This window comes from Branchiostoma lanceolatum, chromosome 7 (genome assembly GCF_035083965.1).
Source record: "Branchiostoma lanceolatum isolate klBraLanc5 chromosome 7, klBraLanc5.hap2, whole genome shotgun sequence".
Lineage (NCBI taxonomy): Eukaryota > Metazoa > Chordata > Leptocardii > Amphioxiformes > Branchiostomatidae > Branchiostoma > Branchiostoma lanceolatum.
The window spans coordinates 10,330,929-10,353,859 of NC_089728.1; the positions used below are offsets into that span (position 1 = coordinate 10,330,929).

The 22,931-nt window shown below is 40.2% G+C and overlaps 2 protein-coding genes across 4 annotated transcripts in view; one reads left to right on the forward strand and one right to left on the reverse strand.

Moving 5' to 3' along the window:
• LOC136439156 (uncharacterized) overlaps positions 1-15,258 on the reverse strand; it is a 45,493-nt gene extending 30,235 nt beyond the window's left edge. The window contains exons 1-4 of one of the 3 annotated variants that reach the window (XM_066434388.1): positions 15,182-15,250; positions 13,057-13,252; positions 12,771-12,858; positions 12,472-12,566 (exon numbers count right to left, since the gene is read on the reverse strand). In XM_066434388.1, coding sequence (XP_066290485.1) covers positions 12,472-12,566; positions 12,771-12,858; positions 13,057-13,252; positions 15,182-15,220 — 418 coding nt within the window. In that variant the 5' untranslated portion in view covers positions 15,221-15,250. Of the gene's footprint in view, positions 1-11,782; positions 12,567-12,770; positions 12,859-13,056; positions 13,253-15,181 lie in introns of those variants that run through there. The other 2 variants (XM_066434387.1, XR_010756496.1) reach the window with 2 other exon arrangements.
• LOC136439155 (uncharacterized) lies at positions 4,072-11,476 on the forward strand. The gene is made up of 5 exons (XM_066434386.1): positions 4,072-4,705; positions 7,463-8,106; positions 8,799-8,860; positions 9,633-9,712; positions 10,103-11,476. The coding sequence occupies exons 1-5, from the start codon at positions 4,247-4,249 to the stop codon at positions 10,673-10,675; spliced, it is 1,818 nt and encodes a 605-aa protein (XP_066290483.1). The 5' UTR covers positions 4,072-4,246; the 3' UTR covers positions 10,676-11,476.
• Positions 15,259-22,931: the final 7,673 nt, after the last annotated feature.

A 22,931-nucleotide genomic window follows, 5' to 3' on the forward strand; every position in this document is an offset into this window, starting at 1 on the left:
CACCTAGATATTTTTGTAACTCTTTAGGGTAAAGGTTCTCTTGTACACTAGCATACAGAATATTCTTGAAATGTAAGTATCAGTAAAAGCAATATAATCTTTTGTACTTTATTTGATGTGTTGCTTGGTTGGAATTTGAAATCTGGGTAGAATCAAAGATTGAAGTTCTTAAGAAAGCTGTAGCGTCAAGCTTATGTTTTGGTATCATTCAACTTTATTTTATGTAGTGCACCCAAATTATTTTCTGTGCACCTAATTTTTTAGGTTGGGTGCACCAGTGCACCTATTTCCAAAAATAAATTTCGAGCCCTGTGAGTTAATGACTTCAGAGAAACGTGAGTACCAACGTGACACTCTTAGTTCTGCCATAATATTTGTGCAAACGCACTTAGAAACCAGAAAGGCATCTGCCAAGCAGATATAGAAAGGTGACATAACTCGAGGAGTTCCTAGCAGATCGATATCGAAAGGCCAGAGAACACTCCCGTTGCAGTGTCTTTTCTCTGCCATTGTTGGATAGGTGGAGTGAGAGTCTAGGCCAGAAGTTTAGAAATTCGGTTTGCTGGGGCTCCTATGATCGATTGGTTGTTATTCGAGCTCTGTAGGATGTACAATGTATTTTTGAGGAGCCACTGTTGTTTTTCCGACACCGCACCCCTACCCGTAAAGCGTTCAGTGTAGACAAGCTGTAACCCAAGTTATTTATCGTTCCATTAAAAACTTTGCCTTTCTATATATGCTTGGATTTCCTCAAGCTTTTGTTTTCACAGTGGTCTCTTGGTGGGAGGCATGATGTTCAGCATGTTCTTGTGATAATATATCAACTGGGATGTGCAAACCCTTTTCAAAGCTAGAATACTACATTCGGTGAACCCCCTGACACACTCGATGACAGATGACCTATTTTGTGGTGTCCAATTTCGTACTTGAGCATAACTCAAGAAACCTTTGATGAATCTTTATGATTTTTGGTAGGTGTGTAGTGGTTGTGCAAAGAAAGGTCAAGTTCAAAAATGGTTTACCTTGGGTTTGTCAACAGTACTGCAGCGGACTTTTAATTTTTGTGTGTTTGTATGTAGGCGAAAAAAGTGATGGAAACGTTGATGGATCTTCATGATTTTTCGCAGGTGTGTAGATGTTGTGGAAACAGAGATCAAGTTCAAAAATGGTTCTCCTGGCATTTTCCGTCGGTACTGCAGCGGGCTTTGTGTAGATGTGTAATTCTTGTGGACAACATAACTCAAGAAGCTGTTGATGGATCTGTATGATATTTAGTGGATGGGTATGGTTTACGGAAAGGAAGGTCAAGTTCGATAATGGGCCTTCTAGCGAGTACCTAAGGTACTGCAGCGGAGCTTCAAAATTTATGGCATATTTTCTGAAAGTGCTATGGTCATGATATTTGTGTGGTAGATAGTTCATGCCACAAGAAGTAAGTTCTGTAAGTTTGGGCCCCCTAGCGGCTTGTTTAGAACTGCAGTGGGTGTTTTTGTTTTGACATTCGGACACGTATTACTTGAGAAGGGGTGAAGAGATTGTCGTGAAGTTTTGTTTGTAGAGAGCTCAGATGGTGCTTTACACAATCGATGTCTGATTATAGAAAACAGGAGCTAATCTGCATAATTAGTAGGGATGATTGTAAATCCATTACATTCCATAATGGGGCGTGTGAGAGTGTTCCCGAAACAGGCCAGCAGAAGGCCTTGCCTAGAAGTGTAAATAAACAGATGGTGTACATAAATAAACAAATGGGGCAGTCTCACTACAAGTCAAACAGATGTGTGAGTCCGGTTTTTTTTAAAGTGTTCAGTTTCTGCATTTTTGTCAAACACACTGGAGACATAACGGAAAGGGAACAAAATAGAAAGCCTAACAAAACAACTAAAACATGTGAATAACCAGCCGGACCAACTCCTCTGCTCAGAGAGTACACTGCTAGGTATTACCTAGCACCGTATGGAAAAGCAACATGTACTATGTCTTGCAAAATGTGTATGATATGGAACAAAGATTTATTCTATTCATATATATTGACTGTACCATCTGATTATAACTTTCAATTTTTTTGATGACCAGTTATAACATATATCAGCACGCTATACACATATACTAGTCCTGTACCACCAAATGAGTTTTATCCCTATCTAGACTGGACTCATTCTCCCCCCCCCCCCATCATAACATTCAAACGGTATGGTGTATGATCAAGTTTGCAAGGGTGATAAGCATGTAAATATTATTCACTCTCCACAATAAGCCTTGATTATTTGGCGAAGATAATGTGTTCGTGGAACTCTAGTTTCTAAATGAATTTATCAACATTTTCCTTCACAGATTTTTTTCAATAGCCCACATCTGGTTAGCCAATTCTCACCAACTTTAGAGAGCAGTTTCGGTTCTCTAAAGGTATTGAAAAGTAGAGAACATTGTATAGAACAAAACATACCAGTTTAAGTAGTCCTATTGCTTTAGACATTAAAATTCTTTTTGGTGGGAAGATGGCTGCTAATAACTCCATTTAAACTACATTTTGTATCTTGCAGAACCCCCTACCTCCGTCTCTTGTCTTACTAGTTTTAGCAAACTCAAATACTAGTATGTACATGTTTTGATGTAAGATGTTATGTTATTGTTACCAATGATATTTTAATAATACGACCAGTAATTAGAATCCTTAAATACCAAGGAGGTTTATTCAGCCATCTGTCTGAAGTTATACTGTATGTAATGCATGCAATTGACTCGGCGTCAACTTCATGATATGTACATGATATTTGAAAAAAGTCCATTGTTAGACATGATTTGTGTAACCAAATATGAAAATCCACGATACTCAATCGTTAAATGTGAAATGACAGAAACTTAATCTTGGAATGTGTCATGTTGGTACCAATACATATAGAGTTCTAGATTGCTATTTCTATAGAAATTAATCATCTACATGTATTTGCTAAGCATTCAAATTAGGACTTGTGCATTCCTAGCTTGCTTAAAGTAATATACTACTCATTTTATGAAACAAAATGTTTCCATCAACTCTAATGACAGTCTCTGACTTTCTTCAGTTCTAGGACTACTTGGAAGGACTGCTCTGGTACTTCTGGCTTTCATCTGGGCACAGGACCATCATAAGCAAAATAATGTAGCTGGAATGATGACTTCGTGCATATTGCCCAATGGAGGGGTGTTGTATGTTCAGTATGATCCCACAAGAAAGGTAAAGCATCTGAAAAAGGAGGCCATCAAGAAGTATGAAGAAAACATCTTATCTTCGAAGCATGCTCAGTACAGGCTGGTGCATGACGGATGGACCCTACCTGAAAATGCAATGCTTGCAGATTGTTCAGTTTTTGGAAACAGCACAGTTAACCTAAAATGTCTGATGGAAGGAGGCCAACCCAAAACACCGATTTGTCTGAAGAACACCTGCTTATCCACCCCAGGGCAGTATTCATGCGCTATTGATTCCTTCCTTGAACTTTTCTTCTTCTCCATATACAAGCAGCTTCCAGACTTCAGTCAGTTGACAAACAACCTCGGACCACTACTATCAAAAGTTCTTTCCACCTGCACAGCAAGAGACAAAGCCATCACACCACATGACGTACAAGGAGCTCGCGAAACTACATGGGAATGGGCCATTCAAAATGTCGCAACTTTCGCAGGTAGAACAATGAGAGCTTGTATAGATGAGCTTTTCTCTCACATAACACGTACAGATTGGGAGAAGAAGTATTTTGCACTAACAAAGACTTTCAGTCGGCGTTGCGTCCAATGCAACTGTGCAAAAGAGGACATCAGAGAATACTGTCCACTTGTACCCTCAGCAAGCTGGTTTGATGCGGACAAGAGCATGAATAGTGCAATTAATATGATTCTTAGCAGGGGAGAAGGTGTAGGACACTGCTCCTCATGTGGGGGTCAAAGTGTAAAGTGTGAGTTAAAAGATATTCAGCTTCCTGAATACTTGTTTGTGGAAGTTCCTTATGTCCCACAACATGGAACATTTGACAATCTTTGTGGAATCAGGATTGAACAGCATATCACACTGAGGGAACAGCCCTACAAAGTTGTGGGCGGCATACGTGCCAAACCTGGCCACTTTACTGCCATTGTTTCTAGGGGAGGTCTGCTGTATGAGCTAGATGATTTGTGCCCTGCTCCTGTTAAAGAGGGACATACTCTTGCCAACATTTTTGATCAAGGAGGAGATGTATTGACAACAGCACCGGGTAACCTTCTATACATGATTGTCTACAAGCGAGCTGCAAATATTCTGTCAGATATGATTACAGAAGTAAGTGACAATGATGAAGCTGCAAATATTGTGTCAGTTATGGATACAGAAGTAAGTGACAATGATGAAGCTGCAAATATTGTGTCAGATATGGATACAGAAGTAAGTGACAATGATGAAGCTGCAAATATTGTGTCAGATATGGATACAGAAGTAAGTGACAATGATGAAACAAGAGTTCCACTATCCTCGGTGGAAAACTCAGCTACCAGTGTTTGGAGGCCATGGGCCACATTTGGCAAAAAGTTAGCTCAGACAACAAGCCAAATCATGCCCATGAGAAGAGAATCATCTACAACGACAAGGGATAAAGAAAATGGCCACCTGCTCACACAGAGAGGAAAGTCTGGAGCCCTGAGGAAGGAAGATACCCCCCGTGTCCACTCAGTCGTCAGAAGAACAATTGATGTAAGTGCCACCGTCTCATGTGAAAAGGATAGAAAGTTCAAATCAAAGGTCAACGACCACAAAGGAAGACAAGAAAGACAACAAAACCTTGATGAAAAAGAAAATGTTGTACTGCCAGGCCCAAGGAAAGTAAAGAAATCCCTAGATCTTAAAAAAGGCCCCATGAAGGAGGCCATTTCTGAGAATATAAGGGATAGAAAGAATAATTTCAAATCAGAAGAAAGGATTGAAAGTCCAATTGTGAAGCAATCAATGCTTGAGCAAGTCACTACAGTTGTGGAAGACAACAAAAGCAAAACTGATGGGGAAACCAGTAAGAGATCTGACAAAAAAAAGGGGAAACCCCAAAAGAGTGTTATTGTTGTTGATCCTAAGAAACTTCCAAAAACATGCTACATGAAGTCCGGCTTTCTGAATGAGGAAGTTCAAGGATTCCAAAGCATGAAAAAAAAAAGCATTCAATATTGGTTAAAATCTAACTCTGATTTATGTTTCAACTTAACTGAAACATTAGAAGCTTTGGGATTGAGCAAAGAAATCAATGTCAAAAAAAGAGGATACAAACGAATCTACAATCACATTGTCAATTGTGGATTAGATCTAAGTCAAAACATTATCAAAATCGAAACAGAAGATGGAAAATCAGTGAAAGCAGTGTCATTTGAAGGGTTCTTCTGTTTGTTCTCCTTGCCACCTACAATGTTCCATCAGTACTCAGCGAATAATGGCATAAGAAAACAGTGGGCATCAATTTTGAAAAAACATCTGCTGTCAGAAGTTTTAGATACGAAGAAGAAATCTTCTAAGCATATAGAGGCAATGCAAGAATTTGAAAGCAGACAAACCCAGACTGAAAATGTAAACACTGTTATTGGTTCCCCCTTGAAACGAACATCATCTTATATTTCAGACCTGTATGAAAAGAAACAAAAAGGCAAATACGTTCGATGCACAACACTAGAAAAACGAATTAGGCAACATCAAATTATGACCAAAAGCATAGCAGAAAAAGTACACATGGGGTGCAAAGAGGACTTCCTGAAAGCAATGGCTTATGACATATCCACAAATATAGGAAAAGGTAAAAAAGAATGGCAAGGCGCTTTATGTTTAGAGGACATTGAATATGTTCTAGATATAGCAACTGAAAAGCATACTAGTAAGACTACTGAAAAACAGAAGACTGAATACACAGCTTTGGAAACAGTATCAAAAAAATTCTTTAAGAATAGTTATCAATACAACATAAGTGCACAAGAGCTGATATATTTGGCCGACAATTTCAAAGGCTATGACCTTTTTAACAAACTCCGAGAAAAGATACCATTCATTTTTGCACCACGTAAGGAGGTAGACACATGTAAACAGTCTTATAAAAGTGAGTTTCAGACCATTTTGTGCCCTGAAAGGACTGCCACTGGCTGGAAAATATGTCCTAAGCGACTTTTAGAATGCCTATCATTTTTGTACTACTGGTTACCTAAGACATCTCAAAACTGGAAACTGTATGGTGACGCAAGAACGTATGGGAGAAAGGCAACAGTTATGTTCGGAATGCAAAATGTAGATAATGAACAGCTGACACAAGGCATCAAATATCACAGTACAAAACATTTTTGGCCATTTCAAATATTCTATGGAAAAGACAACCGAATGAACTTAGAAACAAACATTGGTGATGGCCATGGTGGTCCTGGTTATCTGGATAAAAACATCTCTAAGTTGCAAAAAGACATTGATTACAAATTCTATCTTACTGGAGACTCTCCATTTCTGGATTCTGTGTTGGCAGAGAAAGGTCTTGGTGGCACCACTAATGATGGCTACAACATTTACATGTATGATAGTAAGGACGGTAAAGGGGAAGTTTCTGTGCACACTGGTCTAAGGTCTGGTGTTGAAAAAGTGATTAATCGGGTGCATCCAACTTCACTGTTGCCTTCAATACCCATTGAAAGAGTTGTTTTTGACATAGATCATGCTATTACTAGAATTGCTGAAAAGCTTATAACCTTACGAATTATGAAGTCTGTTCAATTATCAAGTATATTCAAGGGGGAGGAAGGAATCCATCTTCGCAATTCCAGTTTGGCTCACCTAACAGCAAATCTGAACTCAAGAGGGGTAAAGTCAGGGCATTTCTCAATTGACCTTGAGTCAAATGGATCACTAAAATATCCTATATCCTTTAACAAAACGGATGCCTATGTCACCATTTGTCCAGTAGAATTCTTTGAAGAATCATTTGTCCCCATATTGGAAGGAGTATCTTCAAAAAAAGCAGAGACAAATACCCTACCTGAAAAGCTCAGAGAAGTGACACAGATGAACTCAACCATAATAACTGAACTTGAAATTGAAACAGCACTGTATTACAACATTGGAATGATGTATATGTTCTTAAGGCATGATTCCAATCCAAAACAGGCACATCATGACAAGCAAGCACAGGAAAATGATGTTTTTGATTTAAAAGTTGGCCTCACTAATGAAGAAATTGAAAAGTATCAGAGATATGCTGACATATTTCATGGACTGTTTTGCCATCTGTATGGAGGAGCAGAGCTCACACCTTATATGATGAAAATGATAGATGTAGTTCCACGTTTAGTACAGAAATTACCATGCAGGTCAATGATGCGATTTTCCACGGAAGGACCAGAGCATGTTCATTATATGCATATGTGTTTCTACTATTCCCACACACCCCGTGGTGGTGGAAGAGGCAAACCAGACACCATATTAATGTTGTTTCAGTGGATGTGGAGGAACCTGCGCTACCTTATTGGTCAACACAAGCACTCTGAAAACCCTGTGGCTGTAGAGGCATCCCGTAACTTCGAAAGGTACATAAAGCTCCATATGTTCTGGAATCGCATAATTGCACATTGTCGAGGATACCTTCAGCGACAAATATATACCACCAAGATCAAAAACAGAAAGCAGGTTGACCAAAAACCTTCATCGAAGAAACCCCTGGAGAACCATACATTTCTCCTAAGTGGTAGAATTCCAGCAAACTGTGGGAAGAAACAGGACTTGTGTGCTATGGTAAGAGAGAATGGGGGCAGAGTCATGGACAAGGTACCACCTCGTGGAGTTGCAGTTGACATTACTGTTCTAACAACGCAGAAAGAAATTGATAAAGGAATGGACAGCTGTAAAAATGCAAGCAGATTGTCAAGTCGTTCGTCAAGAGTTCCTCAACCAAATGATACCATCATAAAAGCTTTTCAGCGGAAATGGAAGATTCTGTCGTTCCAATATGTGCTAGATTGTATCAAACTGACAAGTACTTTGGACAAGCATGACTACTTCCTAAATCTGGAATCGCTTCAAAAAGCACCATCGACATGCCTGGCAAGCATTGAGGAGACATTACCAGAGTCCTTGTATTTCGGGTAAGTATAACTTCTAAGCAGTGTAGCTTATCCTTCTCTGGATGGGACGCCCCACAGAGCAAGGAATTTGCCAGGTATCATATGGATGTAGATGTTTGAAAACAGGTATTATTTTCTAAAACTTAAGATTGTTATATAAACTTTTACGACTAATTTACCTCAGCGTCTTTTACACAACAATCCTTTTCTATTCATCAAAGAATGTACCCCCATACGGACCTGCCTCCAATATACAATGTAATGCAATATATACGTATCAAGGAGGTTTTATATAAAACCTCCTTGTATGCATGGCACAACTATCATATAATGCACCTTTCCACAAAATGACCCATAAATAATAATAAAAATGCGTAAAAAATATTTGCTCTCAATATGAAATCAAAGTGGTCTGCCAGTTTGGACAAACAAATGGCCACATTGAGGATGGTACACAAATTATTCCCTGGAATTTTGATGATTCAGTGTGTTAGGGAAAGTGTGGTGTTTTAGACACATCATCTATGTCTGTATGTACATGTGTATGACTAAGGTGTGTAGTTAACGGTATACATGTATATTGTCTTTTCACAATGCCTGACTGAAACTCAGTTCTTCCTGTCTTCTACTCTAAAATGAAACACCTGCTATCTAGAATAGATTTCTGCTTTTAATTGACATTCTTGACTTACGTGACCTGTACTTTTTTTCAGTAAAGGGCGAAGTGCCATTACACAACTTCGTAGAAAAATGAAAGCAAACAAGAAGCCAAAAGGTAAATAGACTTCAGTAAATACAGTGTATAACGTAACATTACAATTGTTTATTTTTCAAAATAATTTTTACCGGTAGATTGTTTACATCTTTTCCCCCTACCTGAACAGTGTCAACTTTTTTTGATAGAAGAAACAAAATTGTCCTTCATGACACTAAACCTTTCATTCTGAAACAATGTGGTCGTTTGGGATATTTATTGTTCTTTACTTCGTGGAGATAGTGTAACTGCAATTAATTTGCAGAAAGTCTGATTTAGAATCAATGGTATTTCCTGTCATATTTAAATGTCTAGATATTAGTTACTGAATATAGATAACTAAAGATGGCTTTTATCATATGGCAAAAAAAGGCTTGAAGAGAGAAAAACGGCTGGTAAATAGCACTCTACTTGCATTTCATAAAAAAATAAGTTACAGATAACATCTGCTCTCATAATGTCCACCAGGGTAAATAATTCTGCCACCCTGAAAGAAAAAAACATGTCCAAAACGATCTCCAGCCTAATGTCCCCCAGTAAAATGCAGAGTTAAGATACACAAATTTGCATTATGCTTGGAACGCTGGGTACGATCTGTTTGGGCATGTATTTTTTCAGGGTGGCAGAATTATCTACTTTGTACCCTGGTGGAATTATGAGAGTAGATGTTACAATGCTTACATGCCAAAAATGTTACACTGTATTACAAATAGCAGTAGCTTGAATATCAGTCCCTTATTGTTAATAAGGACATCGGTTAAATTATTTGCTTTGTTCTTTTTCTTCTTAACAGTGATGAAAACTAAAAGAAAAGGTACCAAACGGCTTTCAATATGGGCAAGATTCGTCTCAAAGGAATCACAAAAACTAAAGGTGAGAAACTGTACTTATTTCAGACGACGGACATACTTGCATGCAAAGTTAGAAAGCTATAATTGTAAGCAAATGTTACCCATGAATAATGATATGATCACATTTTGCTATCTGATGCAATTTCTATGTTACTAAATAAAGATCAGCTTGCTCTAACTTGTGAGAATAATGCCTCAAAACACATTTTTGATCATGTCAGTGATTCCATTCACAATAGCTGTCCTCAGTACATATATATATATGTGTAGCAGAATTATTTAGTCACATCTTCCTTTCACGTATAAGAAATGCATGGTTAAATCTCATTGGTGCAGACGTTTGCTATTAAAAGCAAAATTGTTCCTTTCTTCAGAAAATACATGCAACGGAGTTTCCATTTTATTTCTTTAGGGGCACATGAAACGAGGCAATTGCATTCAAAACGCGAGAGAAATATCAAGAAGATGGAAAACCTTGACATCGGAGCAAAGAAGAGACTTCACGGAGGAATCGAGGAAGTCCTTTCAGAAAAGACAATTAGAAAAATCAACCGAGTCTCCCAAAGAAGACCATCCAAACAGAAGCCCAGCATATAAAACTGCAATCGCAGGACTATCCCCATTAATGTTGGGGTTAGACCCATTCAATGAAAGATTGTCTGTAGAAAAAGGAGCTCAAGCAGAAGATGGCACTGGCACGCCCACAGTAGTCCCGTTTAACCAGCTTCGTCTAAAGCCAGCAAAAAACACTGCAAAGTCTAAACTGAAGTCACCTGCACGTGCAACAGTACTAGTTAGAGCAAAGAAACGACGAGTTGCCGATAACGCACAGCGTCAACCAGAAGAGGACAGACCAGCCGCCCACGATGACATGGAAGAAAGCAGAGAAACACAGTCTGTGTCAGTGCAAACCACATCTGCCCTGCGTGATGAAATAGATAAACAATCAAGCGAAGTGACTCCTCAGGATCCTCTGCTGCAGTGAGGTGTACACTCTGGCATAAGCGCCAATCTTACTGGTTAAATTGTTATTTAATGCTAATGATACAGTCACCGCTACATTGTGTAAGGCTGAGAGAGGATTGTTGATAGTGTCAGGACCTGTATCACAAGGAAAACGGAAAGTCTTAGCAAAAACGCCCACCAAAATACCTTCTAGATTGGACACGAGTGCATCTCAATGTGGACAACAGCTTATTCAGAATGGAAGAAACATTCTGCCAGACTTCGCTACGATCGAAATATCGCAGGGGCGCAATGGGACATCAAGGTACCAAACACAACAGACACTTCAGCCCATTAATTGTAACTAGTGCATGCCTATGTCTAGATAAAACAAAATGTTTCGTGTGCACTTTAGACTACATCAGTAGTGGAAGACTATTCACCCAAAGTTATTGACATGAAATTGCATTATCTTTACTGTGATTCCTGCACTTGAGATATTGTTTTTAACCTGATAGGTACCAGGTTTAACATTAGTACAAACTTAAAAACCCATGAGTTTGTGAAAGTTGTTATATCTAACCTTAATAGTTTTCCATTGACAGCATACCTGATTTTGGCATATCACTATGTGAATTTTGATACCGCTATCGTCAACATGTAATTAACAGTTACTGTAATCATTGGTCTAATGTTGGCTTTTCTCTGTAAAGTATCAAGTTTTGTGTTGGGAAGATAAATGCCAGCTTATATATATATATAAGATATATTGCCAGCTTATTTTGTCAAACAAGCTTTTTAGGTTGCGCTCTTGTTCCGTTTCGAAATCAAATAAAAGTTATCATGGTGTTGACGTAAATACTGTGTTGTGGCATCTATGTGTTGCATGACTGGAATTCAATTTAATCATTTAGTGTCTTGCACCCCATAAATATTATTTTGACCTGTATACCGGTAATATCTTGTCCATACATGCTAGCATGGTCTAGGTCTAGGATCCAGCATTCTATTTACTAGATCAATTATGAGTAATTACCCCTCTCCAATCTATTCTATTTTGTATGGGAGCGATATCCATACAGAAAAAAGTTTGTCCAAAGTGGTGTACAACCAGAAAGTACTGTGGAGACGTTTTTCTGCTGGCATGACATCTTAATATCAGTGACATCTTATTCGTAAACAGGAAACCCTTTGACAGCGTAATCAGATGGTACTAGTAGTACTAACAGTAGAATATAGAGGGAAAAGACAGACCTTGTAGTGTAGGTAATGTATGCTGGATAAATCGAACACTAGAACTTTAACCCAGCCAGAATGCCTAGTACAAAGCAAACCCAAGTTTAGAACCAACCGCTGTCAATCATAACAATGCAGGGTAGGGTTGTGACATGATATCCTAAGTACTATTATCAAGATCTTGGACAATATGTTCCCGACAGTTCTCAATAACTCAACAGGTGGTCAGCCATCCAGAGTTGAAGCTATAAAAATAATCATTTGTCATAGATTGAAAATTGATAGAAAAAAAAAATCTAGTCAAACATTGCTGCAGTAGGCCCCTGTATTACCCCTGTACATGAAAGTTAAACAGACAAAAAACTCAATCTAAGGAGCTTGTAAAACAGCCATAAACAAGGCACAGGTGAAAATAGTGAGCTTGTCAGGGCACAACATTAATTGTTCTTGGACCACTCTGTACAACTGACCAGAATGAAAGAGTCCCCTTCATATACATGTACAGTACATAGGTTTTCAATGTGTAATGTCCTCTTTCAACTTGTCCTCTTCAAATTTCTAAGAAAATGTGATAACTGAGTGTGTAACCTTTATACCTACAGCCCCATCGGTTGTTCATTTTCATTAAAGTGGATGATGCCTGGTTGATTGGCACTTGGCAGATACTTGCAGTCTCTTCCTCAGTTTTCACTTCCCTACAGAGAAATTGCAAAAGGTGTTGTTTATTGCTTGACCTAGGTAGATGTATTAATATACTCTATAGTTACCCTGTACTTAGCAATTAAATTAGACTTAGCAATTAAATAGGTATTACCGTGTAGATTCATTTAAGATTAAAGTTTGAAGGTAGATTCATATTTTCTTTGTGTAAAGTATCCCATAAAAAAGGCAGCACCAACCTGAAAGTCAGTTGTTTACATGTACTTTCTGTCTCTCCATCTTCCTCTTGAATTTCATCCTCTCTGCAATGCCAGTGACTTTGCACACCTACAGAAATATAACAAAGCATGCAGAAATTGTTTACTTGGTCTTGCCGGAATGTACTTATCCCCAAATTAACTTGGCATAAAGCGCTTGAGACAACATTACCTGTGCAAATAAATACTTTTAACTTTTAGATGGAAATAATATTACAGCAAAACTGTAAAACAATTAAAAAACAAGGTGAACAACAATTTGACGTACCTGGCACACTGGGTGCATACTCTGGTGGGGTGGGAGGCGTGTCATCGGTCTCCCAACACACCAGCGGAAGATGGTTACGGCCCTCAACTTGACTTGTGAAGAGTAGTAAGTAGTACACTTCCACTGACCAGTGTAGAACATAAGAGATCATCTGCCGTTTAATATGGCCTTGTTCTCTGGATGCCATCACCATTACCTTTAAAAGGCAGATGTTAGCTTTTGCAAAGGACAGCCCCAAATAAAAGAGGACAAAGTTACTGTATTGTATTGATAAAACATCCAATGTAATTCAAAATTAACAGTAAATTTGTAAACAGGAACCTAGAAATTAACTTCTTTGATGTTCAAATTAAAGCACAGCTTTTAAAGTGCTATCCATGCACACTTTAGATAGACTAGTGTAGATGCAAATACTCTATTGGACTACAGAGTATGTAGAGGCTCATTAAAAAAATTAGAACAGAAAATCTACAAAAATGCATCTTGTTCAGTATCATAATTCATAACATGTGCACGCCCCTTCCTATGGCTGCCTTCCCTTCTTCTCTTGCTGACTCCCCTAGTACTGTACTACAATTTACAAGCCCATTCACGGTTGAGACTATGCATGTGCAGTGTCAAAGGTACAGGCTCCCGAGACGAAAACAAAACCCGTTGTTATGCAAATCTGGACAATGTGCAGACGAGAACTGTTTACAAGGTAGCACCAAGTAGTGGTAAAAAAATAGTGCGCCCAAAATCTTGAACAGTATGTAAAACGTTCACATGAATGCCAGCGAGGCACAAACTTTACTGTATGGCAGTATGATAAGTGGACTTTTAGATCGTACAAATGATGAGATTGTGAAGTTTTCCCATTCAGCATATAAATGCATGTGACCTTTGCAGCTGCCTGCTGAGGTGAGTCGGCTGCAGTTCCATATGACCCCGCATGACCCCATATCAAAGTGGCCGTGACATTGTTAAAAAACCATATCTTTTTTTAATTTTTCAGTTATGTAGTAGATCGTACCTTCAACTTAAACAGATTCATTTATCGCGATTTTGTAGGGTACCCTACTATGATTTTATCCACATTGATGTCGCTCACTTTGTGGTCCTTTACTTTAGACACCCCCATAGGCGTAAATAAACCAATAATAAAGCAATAGGCCGAAAACCGTGTTCTGCTACCACAAGCCTCAGCGATATCCCTTCAGGGGTTTTTAGAGGGTACTCTAAATGAAGATGAATCAAGCCAGGGGCCTTCACCTTTCGATATGCCTTAACATCTCACCCGAACTCAACCGAACTCACCTGAACCAATCTCGAACTCAACCGAGTTTAAAACGTATGTATGCACGGGGCAAGTACTTTATTTGACGCTCTGGATATATTGTGTATGCAATTATGAATATTTTTAAAATGCAGCAAATCTGAAGTATTAACTAGTTTTTTCATGTTACCCCTCTCGTTCCACAATGAGAAGGAATGTCTGCCCGCCATATTGGATTCTCATTGTTGGGGCCCACTTACTTAGATCCGCTGATACCTTTTTTGTAGTTTGACAGACCGTCGACAGGAGAATAAGGCAAGACGGTGGATGCTGTTTTGATTATAGATTATATTATAGCATTAAATTGTATCGCAATCAACTAAACATCAGTGTGCACAATGTGTTTTTCAGCCTCAAATACAAGCACGTACAGTATATCATGTTACGGTATCATGGAAACTAGCAGAGAAACATACAAAAAGTGGTAATTATTTATTCAAATACTTAAAAGATAAAGATTTTTTATTCATAATTGCATATACAATGTATCCAGAGCGCTATAAAAAGTTCTTGCCCCATGCAAACTGCATATTTGACTCGGATGAGTTTGGGTGAGGTGTTTTATATATTAGGCATACCCTTCACCTTTGACACTGCACATGCGTAAGTAGCAACCGTGAACGAGCTTATTTTGGTCATAATCTCTACTATTTTCCAGCGATCCGCGAGAGCCTGGTAAAGCTAAAGGCTAGCGAAGCAAGTTTCACCTCAGGAAACAAAATTGTTGCCCTGATTAAAAGCGGACCAAAAATAGTTACTCAAACAACTGGATACAATTTTCGTACGGACAGTCCGGCAGACGTTTCTTACGTGTGAGAGCCGGGATAGCACGTCCGCGGTCGCCGCCATCTTGCAAAACTTCAAGATACCGCAGCGTGTACAGTGGGCTCATTTACGACAAAATCGAGCCCGCTTTGTGGTAGTACATAACGAGTTTTACGACAAGCCAGCACAATGCTGACCCTTTGCGGCAATAAGAGGCTGCAATTTCGGAGGCCGACAGAAGCTATTTGCGGAGGCCTAAGACTATTGGCAGGATCATCCTGTCAGCATTAGAAAAATTTGCACTACTGACAGGATGATCCTGACAGCAGTACAATTTTTTCTACCGCTGACAGGATGATCCTGTCAGTAGTGCAGATTTTTCCACTGCTGACAGGATTTTCCTTTTTTTCAAAGAATTGTTGGCATATGTTACTGGCTGTACCAACGGATATTGTTTTACTGAATGTTTTACAATTTTAACTGTGTTCATCTGGGCGTAAATCGAAGCGTGGGACGTATTAAGGGCGATTGTAGTGGGGGTTTGTCTCTAATGTCCTGTTTACCGCCAAATTTCAACTTGCGTTAACGTATGACGCGTTCGAAATCGAACGTCACATCGAGAACATGTCCAGATAACTCCAACCCTAGATTTTGCGCTGAACTTAGCCATGAGTGACGCGTATTTGTACCTATTGCCTTGACGTGCAAGTAACACTTACAGCCGTTCGTTGTCACAACTCGGACTCACTTTGTATGCTGAAAACTGAGTCGCTTAAACCGAGTCTTGAGAAATTAAAAGTACTCACCCCCCTCCCACTGGGTATATTGATTACTGAATCTTTGCCACGTTCAACAAATCCCATGAATTCACAGACACGTGTGATTTTGATCTAAGTAGTATGAATCATTTGTAGTTGTACGTTTCTAACATATGGAGGAATAGAAGGCAAACAATTGCTTTTTATCAGGAAATTTAGATTTTCAAAATGATCCTGTCAGCAGTGGAAAAATATGCACTGCTGTCAGGATGATCCTCTCAGCAGTAGAAATTTTTGCACTGCAGACAGGATGATTTTGTCAGCAGTAGAAAGTAGTAGCAGGGCCAATTTTTCCGCTGCTGACAGGATCATCCTGTCTGCTGTGCAAAAATTTCTACTGCTGAGAGGATCATCCTGACAGTAGCCACAACCTTTGCCGGAGAGGAGACTCGGGAGCTATAGCCTAGGAAATTAGGTTTGGATTCTAGGCTAGGCAGGAAGTGCCTACTGATACCAGAATAGTAGAGAGAAATTTATATTTCTTACAGCTTCGATAAAAGGCTATTGGCAGGATCATCCGATCAGGACCTGATGATCCTGTCAGCAGTAGAAAAAAATTGCACTGCTGACAGGATGATCCTGTCAGTAGTAAAGATTTTTCAACTGCTACTAACAGGATGATCCTGTCAGCAGTGCAATTTTCTCTAATAAAATATAAATTTCTCTCTACTATTCAGGTATCAGTAGCTACTCTCCAAGCAGAGGAGGGGTTTCGGCTGGTTTTTGACGTGTTTCTAGGCGTTTTTGTCGGGCTTTCTACTTTGTCATCTTTTTTTGTATAGCCAACCCACGTGGGTTGGCTTACTTGGCTATACAAAAATAATGTGACAAAGTAGAAAGCCCGACAAAAACGCCTAGAAACACGTGGGTTGGCTAGACAACAAAAAAAAAGATGACAACTTGAGTAGAAAGCCCGACAAAAACGCCTAGAAACACGTCAAAAAAACAGCCGAAACCCCTCCTCTGCTGAGAGTAGCCACTTCCTGCCTAGCCTGTGATCCAAACCGTTATCATAGCTACCGACTACCGAGTCTCCTCTCCGCAAATAGCTTCCTTCCTTCCTTCACGTCAAGTGACACATACAGTAATAATCGGTAAAATCAAGATATCCTTGTGATTCTAACAAGTTAACAAATGTCATTGAATGCACTATTGGAAGCAGACTTTTATCTTAAAACACAATTTATCACGATGTATCACTACTACATTCCAACTCCACGGGTGTCCTGCAATACATCTTGCCGGTGTGTATAATGCCTCCCGACATCTCTGGCCCAGATGTCTACTGATTCAGTAGGAAAAACTGTGTCTAAATTGTATGAAAAGTTCCTTTGTAAATCTATTGCCACTGTCAACAATTAACCAGTAATCGACGGATCTTGCTCGCGTGCCAGTAAGTCGGCGTTAATTGACTACTTTGCATTTGAAAGAAGCAGCTCAGTGGGCGCGCGTCAGTTGACCTCGTTAGAAGTTTAAGTGTCTTAGTTAGTGTCTGTCGCATTCCTACGGGGAAGTCAGTGACAAAAATTAGGTGCAATTATCTCAAGAATCCAAGATTCCGACCAAGAAAACATAACCTCAAATTTTAACCTGTTAATTGTTATGTAGACTGTCACCTTAAAGAATTACGAGAACTTCTATATGGCTCTTCTCCGGTGAAACCCCGGGGTAACATTATTCTCATGTGAAACTTACTAACTAGTTGGCGGGGAATGGGGTCATGGTACTCTAAGTCACATGTAATCTTTTTCATTGACTAAACACACGTGGAAACAAGCACTAATCAGGATTAACACAGTATTTATTTCTAACATATGTACATACATGTCTCTTTCAAGGGTAGATCTCTGGTACAAAAGTCGCTGTGGAGACCCAGAAGAACACACAATATGAAAAATGGTAAACCTTACCACACACATTTAATCTCTAGTCGAGCAAAATGGCCAGGAACACACAGTTCTTTTCTCCGTCTATGTACATTACAGGGAAGATGTTTAACTTGCAAAAGTAGATACTATTGAACTCTAATCTCTGGTACAAAAGTCGCTGTGGAGACCCAGAAGAACACACAATATGAAAAATGGCAAACCTTACCACACACATCTAATCCCAAGTCGAGCAAAATGGCCAGGAACACACAGTTCTTTTCTCAGTCTATGTACATTACAGGGAAGATGTTTACACTTGCAAAAGTAGATACTATTGAACTCTAATCTCTGGTACAAAAGTCGCTGTGGAGACCCAGAAGAACACACAATATGAAAAATGGCAAACCTTACCACAGACACATCTAATCCCAAGTCGAGCAAAATGGCCAGGAACACACAGTTCTTTTCTCAGTCTATGTACATTACAGGGAAGATGTTTACACTTGCAAAAGTAGATACTATTGAACTCTAATCTCTGATACAAAAGTCGCTGTGGAGACCCAGAAGAACACACAATATGAAAAATGGCAAACCTTACCACAGACACATCTAATCCCAAGTCGAGCAAAATGGCCAGGAACACACAGTTCTTTTCTCAGTCTATGTACATTGCAGGGAAGATGTTTACACTTGCAAAAGTAGATACTATTGAACTCTAATCTCTGGTACAAAAGTCGCTGTGGAGACCCAGAAGAACACACAATATGAAAAATGGCAAACCTTACCACACACATCTAATCCCAAGTCGAGCAAAATGGCCAGGAACACACAGTTCTTTTCTCAGTCTATGTACATTACAGGGAAGATGTTTAACTTGCAAAAGTAGATACTATTGAACTCTAATCTCTGATACAAAAGTCGCTGTGGAGACCCAGAATAACACACAATATGAAAAATGGTAAACCTTACCACACACATTTAATCTCTAGTCGAGCAAAATGGCCAGGAACACACAGTTCTTTTCTCAGTCTATGTACATTACAGGGAAGATGTTTAACTTGCAAAAGTAGATACTATTGAACTCTAATCTCTGGTACAAAAGTCGCTGTGGAGACCCAGAAGAACTATCTTTACATATAAAAGAGAAACCAAGGGGTTAGCACCACACGCACTGTACGGGCATTAATGCGAGCTGCAAAGGTATAGCCTCCATTGCAGGCTCTGACGCGGCTTTTTGGGGGGTAAATAATACACTTTTTGCAGCCAGCCCGTAACCATCAGCCAACCCCGTAACTATCGGCTGATAGTTACGGGGTTGGCTGATGGTTACGGGCTGGCTGCAAAAAGTGTATTATTTACCCCCAAAAAGCCGCGTCAGAGCCTGCAATGGAGGCTACAAAGGTACATGTAGCAGCCAAGAGTTAGGCCGGCGGCTTCGCTTCGGCATCGGCCAACAGCCGGATGATTGCACCCAACGTCATCCTATCTGTAGGACGCGCCTGTTTGACGCAGCCGTCAGCGATGGCCTTCACACATGGCCTCTCGGCGACGACTTGTCCTGGGTGATCGTCTACGTTGCCTGCAAGATAGCCGAAGCTGTATACGTCCGAGTACGAGGAGACTGGTCCACCAACAGCTACTTCTGGGGCGATGTGTGAAGACCGGCTGCTGTCAACATCAAAACACGCGGGACGACTCTCCCAGCATGCGTTGCCGAGGTCAATCAGTTTGGCTCTGGCTTTGGCCCTCGGGTCGGCGGTTCTGTAGACCAATACATTGTCAGTCTGAAACAACAAAAGATGAAGAAAAGGTATTGTTTTTTCAGTAATTCTAAAATTCTCAGCCTATACCTACCCAGAGAGAAATAATGATCTTTAACTTAAAGTTCAAGGAAACCATACAGGGGTACCTTTCAATGAACCTTCGCTCAAAGGATTTAGAAAAATGCCGAAGGCTCTCTTGTCTTAATACTCACATCATATCGGCAGTACCATGCTAAGTACACGGGTGCGGTCACGCGTGTGTTTCACAAGGCTCCATTACAATGAATTGCCGTTATAATGAATGAATGAATGAATGAATGAAGACCTTTATTGCACATTTCTGCCACACTTGGCTAAGTACAGGTCACAACAAAAGATAATACAAGTACAGTTAGCGGATACAAAAGAACATGACTATCATTGAATAAATTCTACTTCTCCTCGCTTTTCGGTTATAGTAGATATAAAAGAACAGACGTGTTTTTCAATGGGAGGTTTGTCTAGTCGCATTAGAAATATGAATTTTTGAACAGTACTTAAATGTGTGAAGTAGGGAAATAGGTTTTCTACAAGTTTATACAGTTCATTTCTTTCTTTGGTATATAATACACATTCTACCACAAAATGACATTCGTCTTCTACTCTATTCAAAGTACAATGTTTACATAATCGTTGTTCTAGAAGAGTGCTGGTATGTCTTCCCGTTTCAATATGTAGTTTGTGGCAGCTGATTCTTAGTCTTGTGACTGCATTCCTGACCCTCATATTTGAATTACTTAGATATTTTTCTTCATTATAAGTAGTTTTTAATGAATGAAGACCTTTATTGCACATTTCTGCCACACTTGGCTAAGTACAGGTCACAACAAAAGATAATACAATTATAAACAAACAAACTTCGGAAGGACAAGAGGTGTGAAATGCTCGCGTGCCACGCATATTTAGCATGGTATAGCCATCGGCTCTATTGTCCAGGGTGCACGTGGCACACGAATCGAGGACTCTGGCGGAGGACCAATCAGATAGCTTCTGCCTCGGGGAAGTCACCGACCAAAACCAATCACCAATGACTAACCAATACGGAACGACAGGGTTGCCGACTATCAAAAGAAAGTCCTTTGTTTTCATTTTCGGCTAGTCAGTTCAGAAACTCAATTGGTGTGAAAGATATAAAGTGAAGCCAGATCAGTGTCGATAAAAGTCGGTAACTAGTTGAAAACAAGATGTAGGAGATTTCAAACCTATGGGAGGGAGGTATTCAGAGTTTTGGTGTAAACCTTATGTTCCAACACTCCAATAAAGTCAAAGTCAAGTCAAGTGATGGAGACCATCTACATGATAATGACTACACAATAAAAGCATGGGGCAGATCTAACGGTGGCAAAGACCGTATCCAACTGGCAAAAGGAGTTTTCATAGCCATAAGCGGGACTTTTAACCATGAAAAGGGGGCGGACATACGTCCCCAACATACTCCACACGCTACCTGTATGTATATAGCGTCGGCCGTGTTGAGGTGGAAATGTTGATACAGAAATGGTATCAATTAAGTTGCAGAAGTTTTACCCACCTTGATGTCATTGTGTAGAATGTGTTGAGCGTGTAGATAGTGCACCCCCGTCGCCACCTCATGAAGCACGTTGATGTACTCGTAGTCCTTCATTAGCAGCTCCGTTGGTCTGTCCAAGGCGTCCTGGAGCGTCATGGATGAAGCCTCACCCGGTCTACAGGAGACGAACTCACTGACTAGGAAGTGCACCGATTCCCTTTCCGAGCTCACACCGAACACGTATGTGAACATGGGTCGGTGGCACACCCTAGCCAGGAAGTCCGCCTCCTGTAACAAGTCTGCGCGGACACGGGCGCGTGGTGCAAGCTGTTTTACTGCCACAACGCAGCCCTGGGCACCTGCAAAACACGTGAGATGTCAGAAACAGAAATATGGGTATAGTAACCTATCCATTACAAGCTGCATTGCACTACCACTAGCTAATTGAAAAAGCATAATGCTTCACTTCAATTGAGACTTCAATTGAGGATGACTGCTTTACTTTTCTTTAAACCTATTCGATCCGTTTCAAGACATCCTCACGTGAGGTGAGGCTAATGCTTTTTCAAGTAGCTAGTGGTATAGCCTCCGTTGCAGTCCTTCCCACTTGCGATTTTTTAGTCTTTTTTTTTGCGATTTTATTGGGGGAGGGGGGGCGTATCTGCTTGAGCCCCCGTATCTGCTTGGATCCTGTTACTTGGCTGTGAGCCCGTGATCGCAGCGTGTATGTAGCGGCGAGAAGTAATTCACAGTACCGCGAGAAGCAATTCAAATGTTACGTTGCACAAAGCCCGCGTGAAGTGACGCATGCTTCCTGGATTATCATGTTGTCTTCAAAGTCGCGTTACAAATTTTCTCAAAAGTGGCCTGATGCTTCCTTCCATTGCTGATATCTTCTGTGAATTCAGCCGTCGTATCTTAGAGTGTTTTTATTTTCGAAATAGGAGACAACAAAGGATCAGGGGTTAGATTATGATCGGCCATTGTTTAGCGCGGCGTGCGTGGAGAAAGTATTGCAGCTTTCTCACGCCTTTGTTAGACATGTTTGAGACACGTTTTCTTGCACAAAAAGCACAAGATCATCAGTATAGCAACTTCGATGGATGTGCAAAGGAAAAAAAGCGAAAGGTGCGCTATCTAGGTGTCCGCACGTCCGTCGTGTTTTGAAAAGACATCCCGACAACCGTTAGAACGTTACGAGTCGCTGCTCAAAGGGGCGTGAAGATTTCCATGCGCTGGCCGCGTGTCATTACGGGAAGTTCGCACATCAATGGCAATGGTGATAACTGTTTTTTGACAGGCCTTTGCTGGAAGCGACAAAGGGCCATACAGCGATCACGGGCTCACAGCGGTAACAGGATCCCAAGCAAATACGGGGGCTCAAGCAGATACGCCCCCCCCCCCAAATAAAATCGCTAAAAAATCGCTAAAAAGTCGCTAGTGGGAAGGACTGCAACGGAGGCTACTAGTGGTAGTGCAATGCGGCTTCGCTACAGCTCGCGTATTCGGCCAAGCACAACGGGTCACCCCTACTCTTCTCGATAAGTGTGTTGGGTTCTTTTACGTGCAGAGGTTTGACGCTTGAGGCTAATGCCTGAAGCTCTCTCCATAACTGATAAACAACCGATACGATCTCAGTTCTACTCCCCTTGTGTTTTTAAAGACTGAATCACAATGAGTGGTTATTGTTAAGTGCCAGTGCAAAAAACAAAACAAATAGATAACACAATGTAAACCACCTACAATATACAGGTTAGTGCACTTTGAATGTTAAATACGTAAGAGAAGGTATTACAA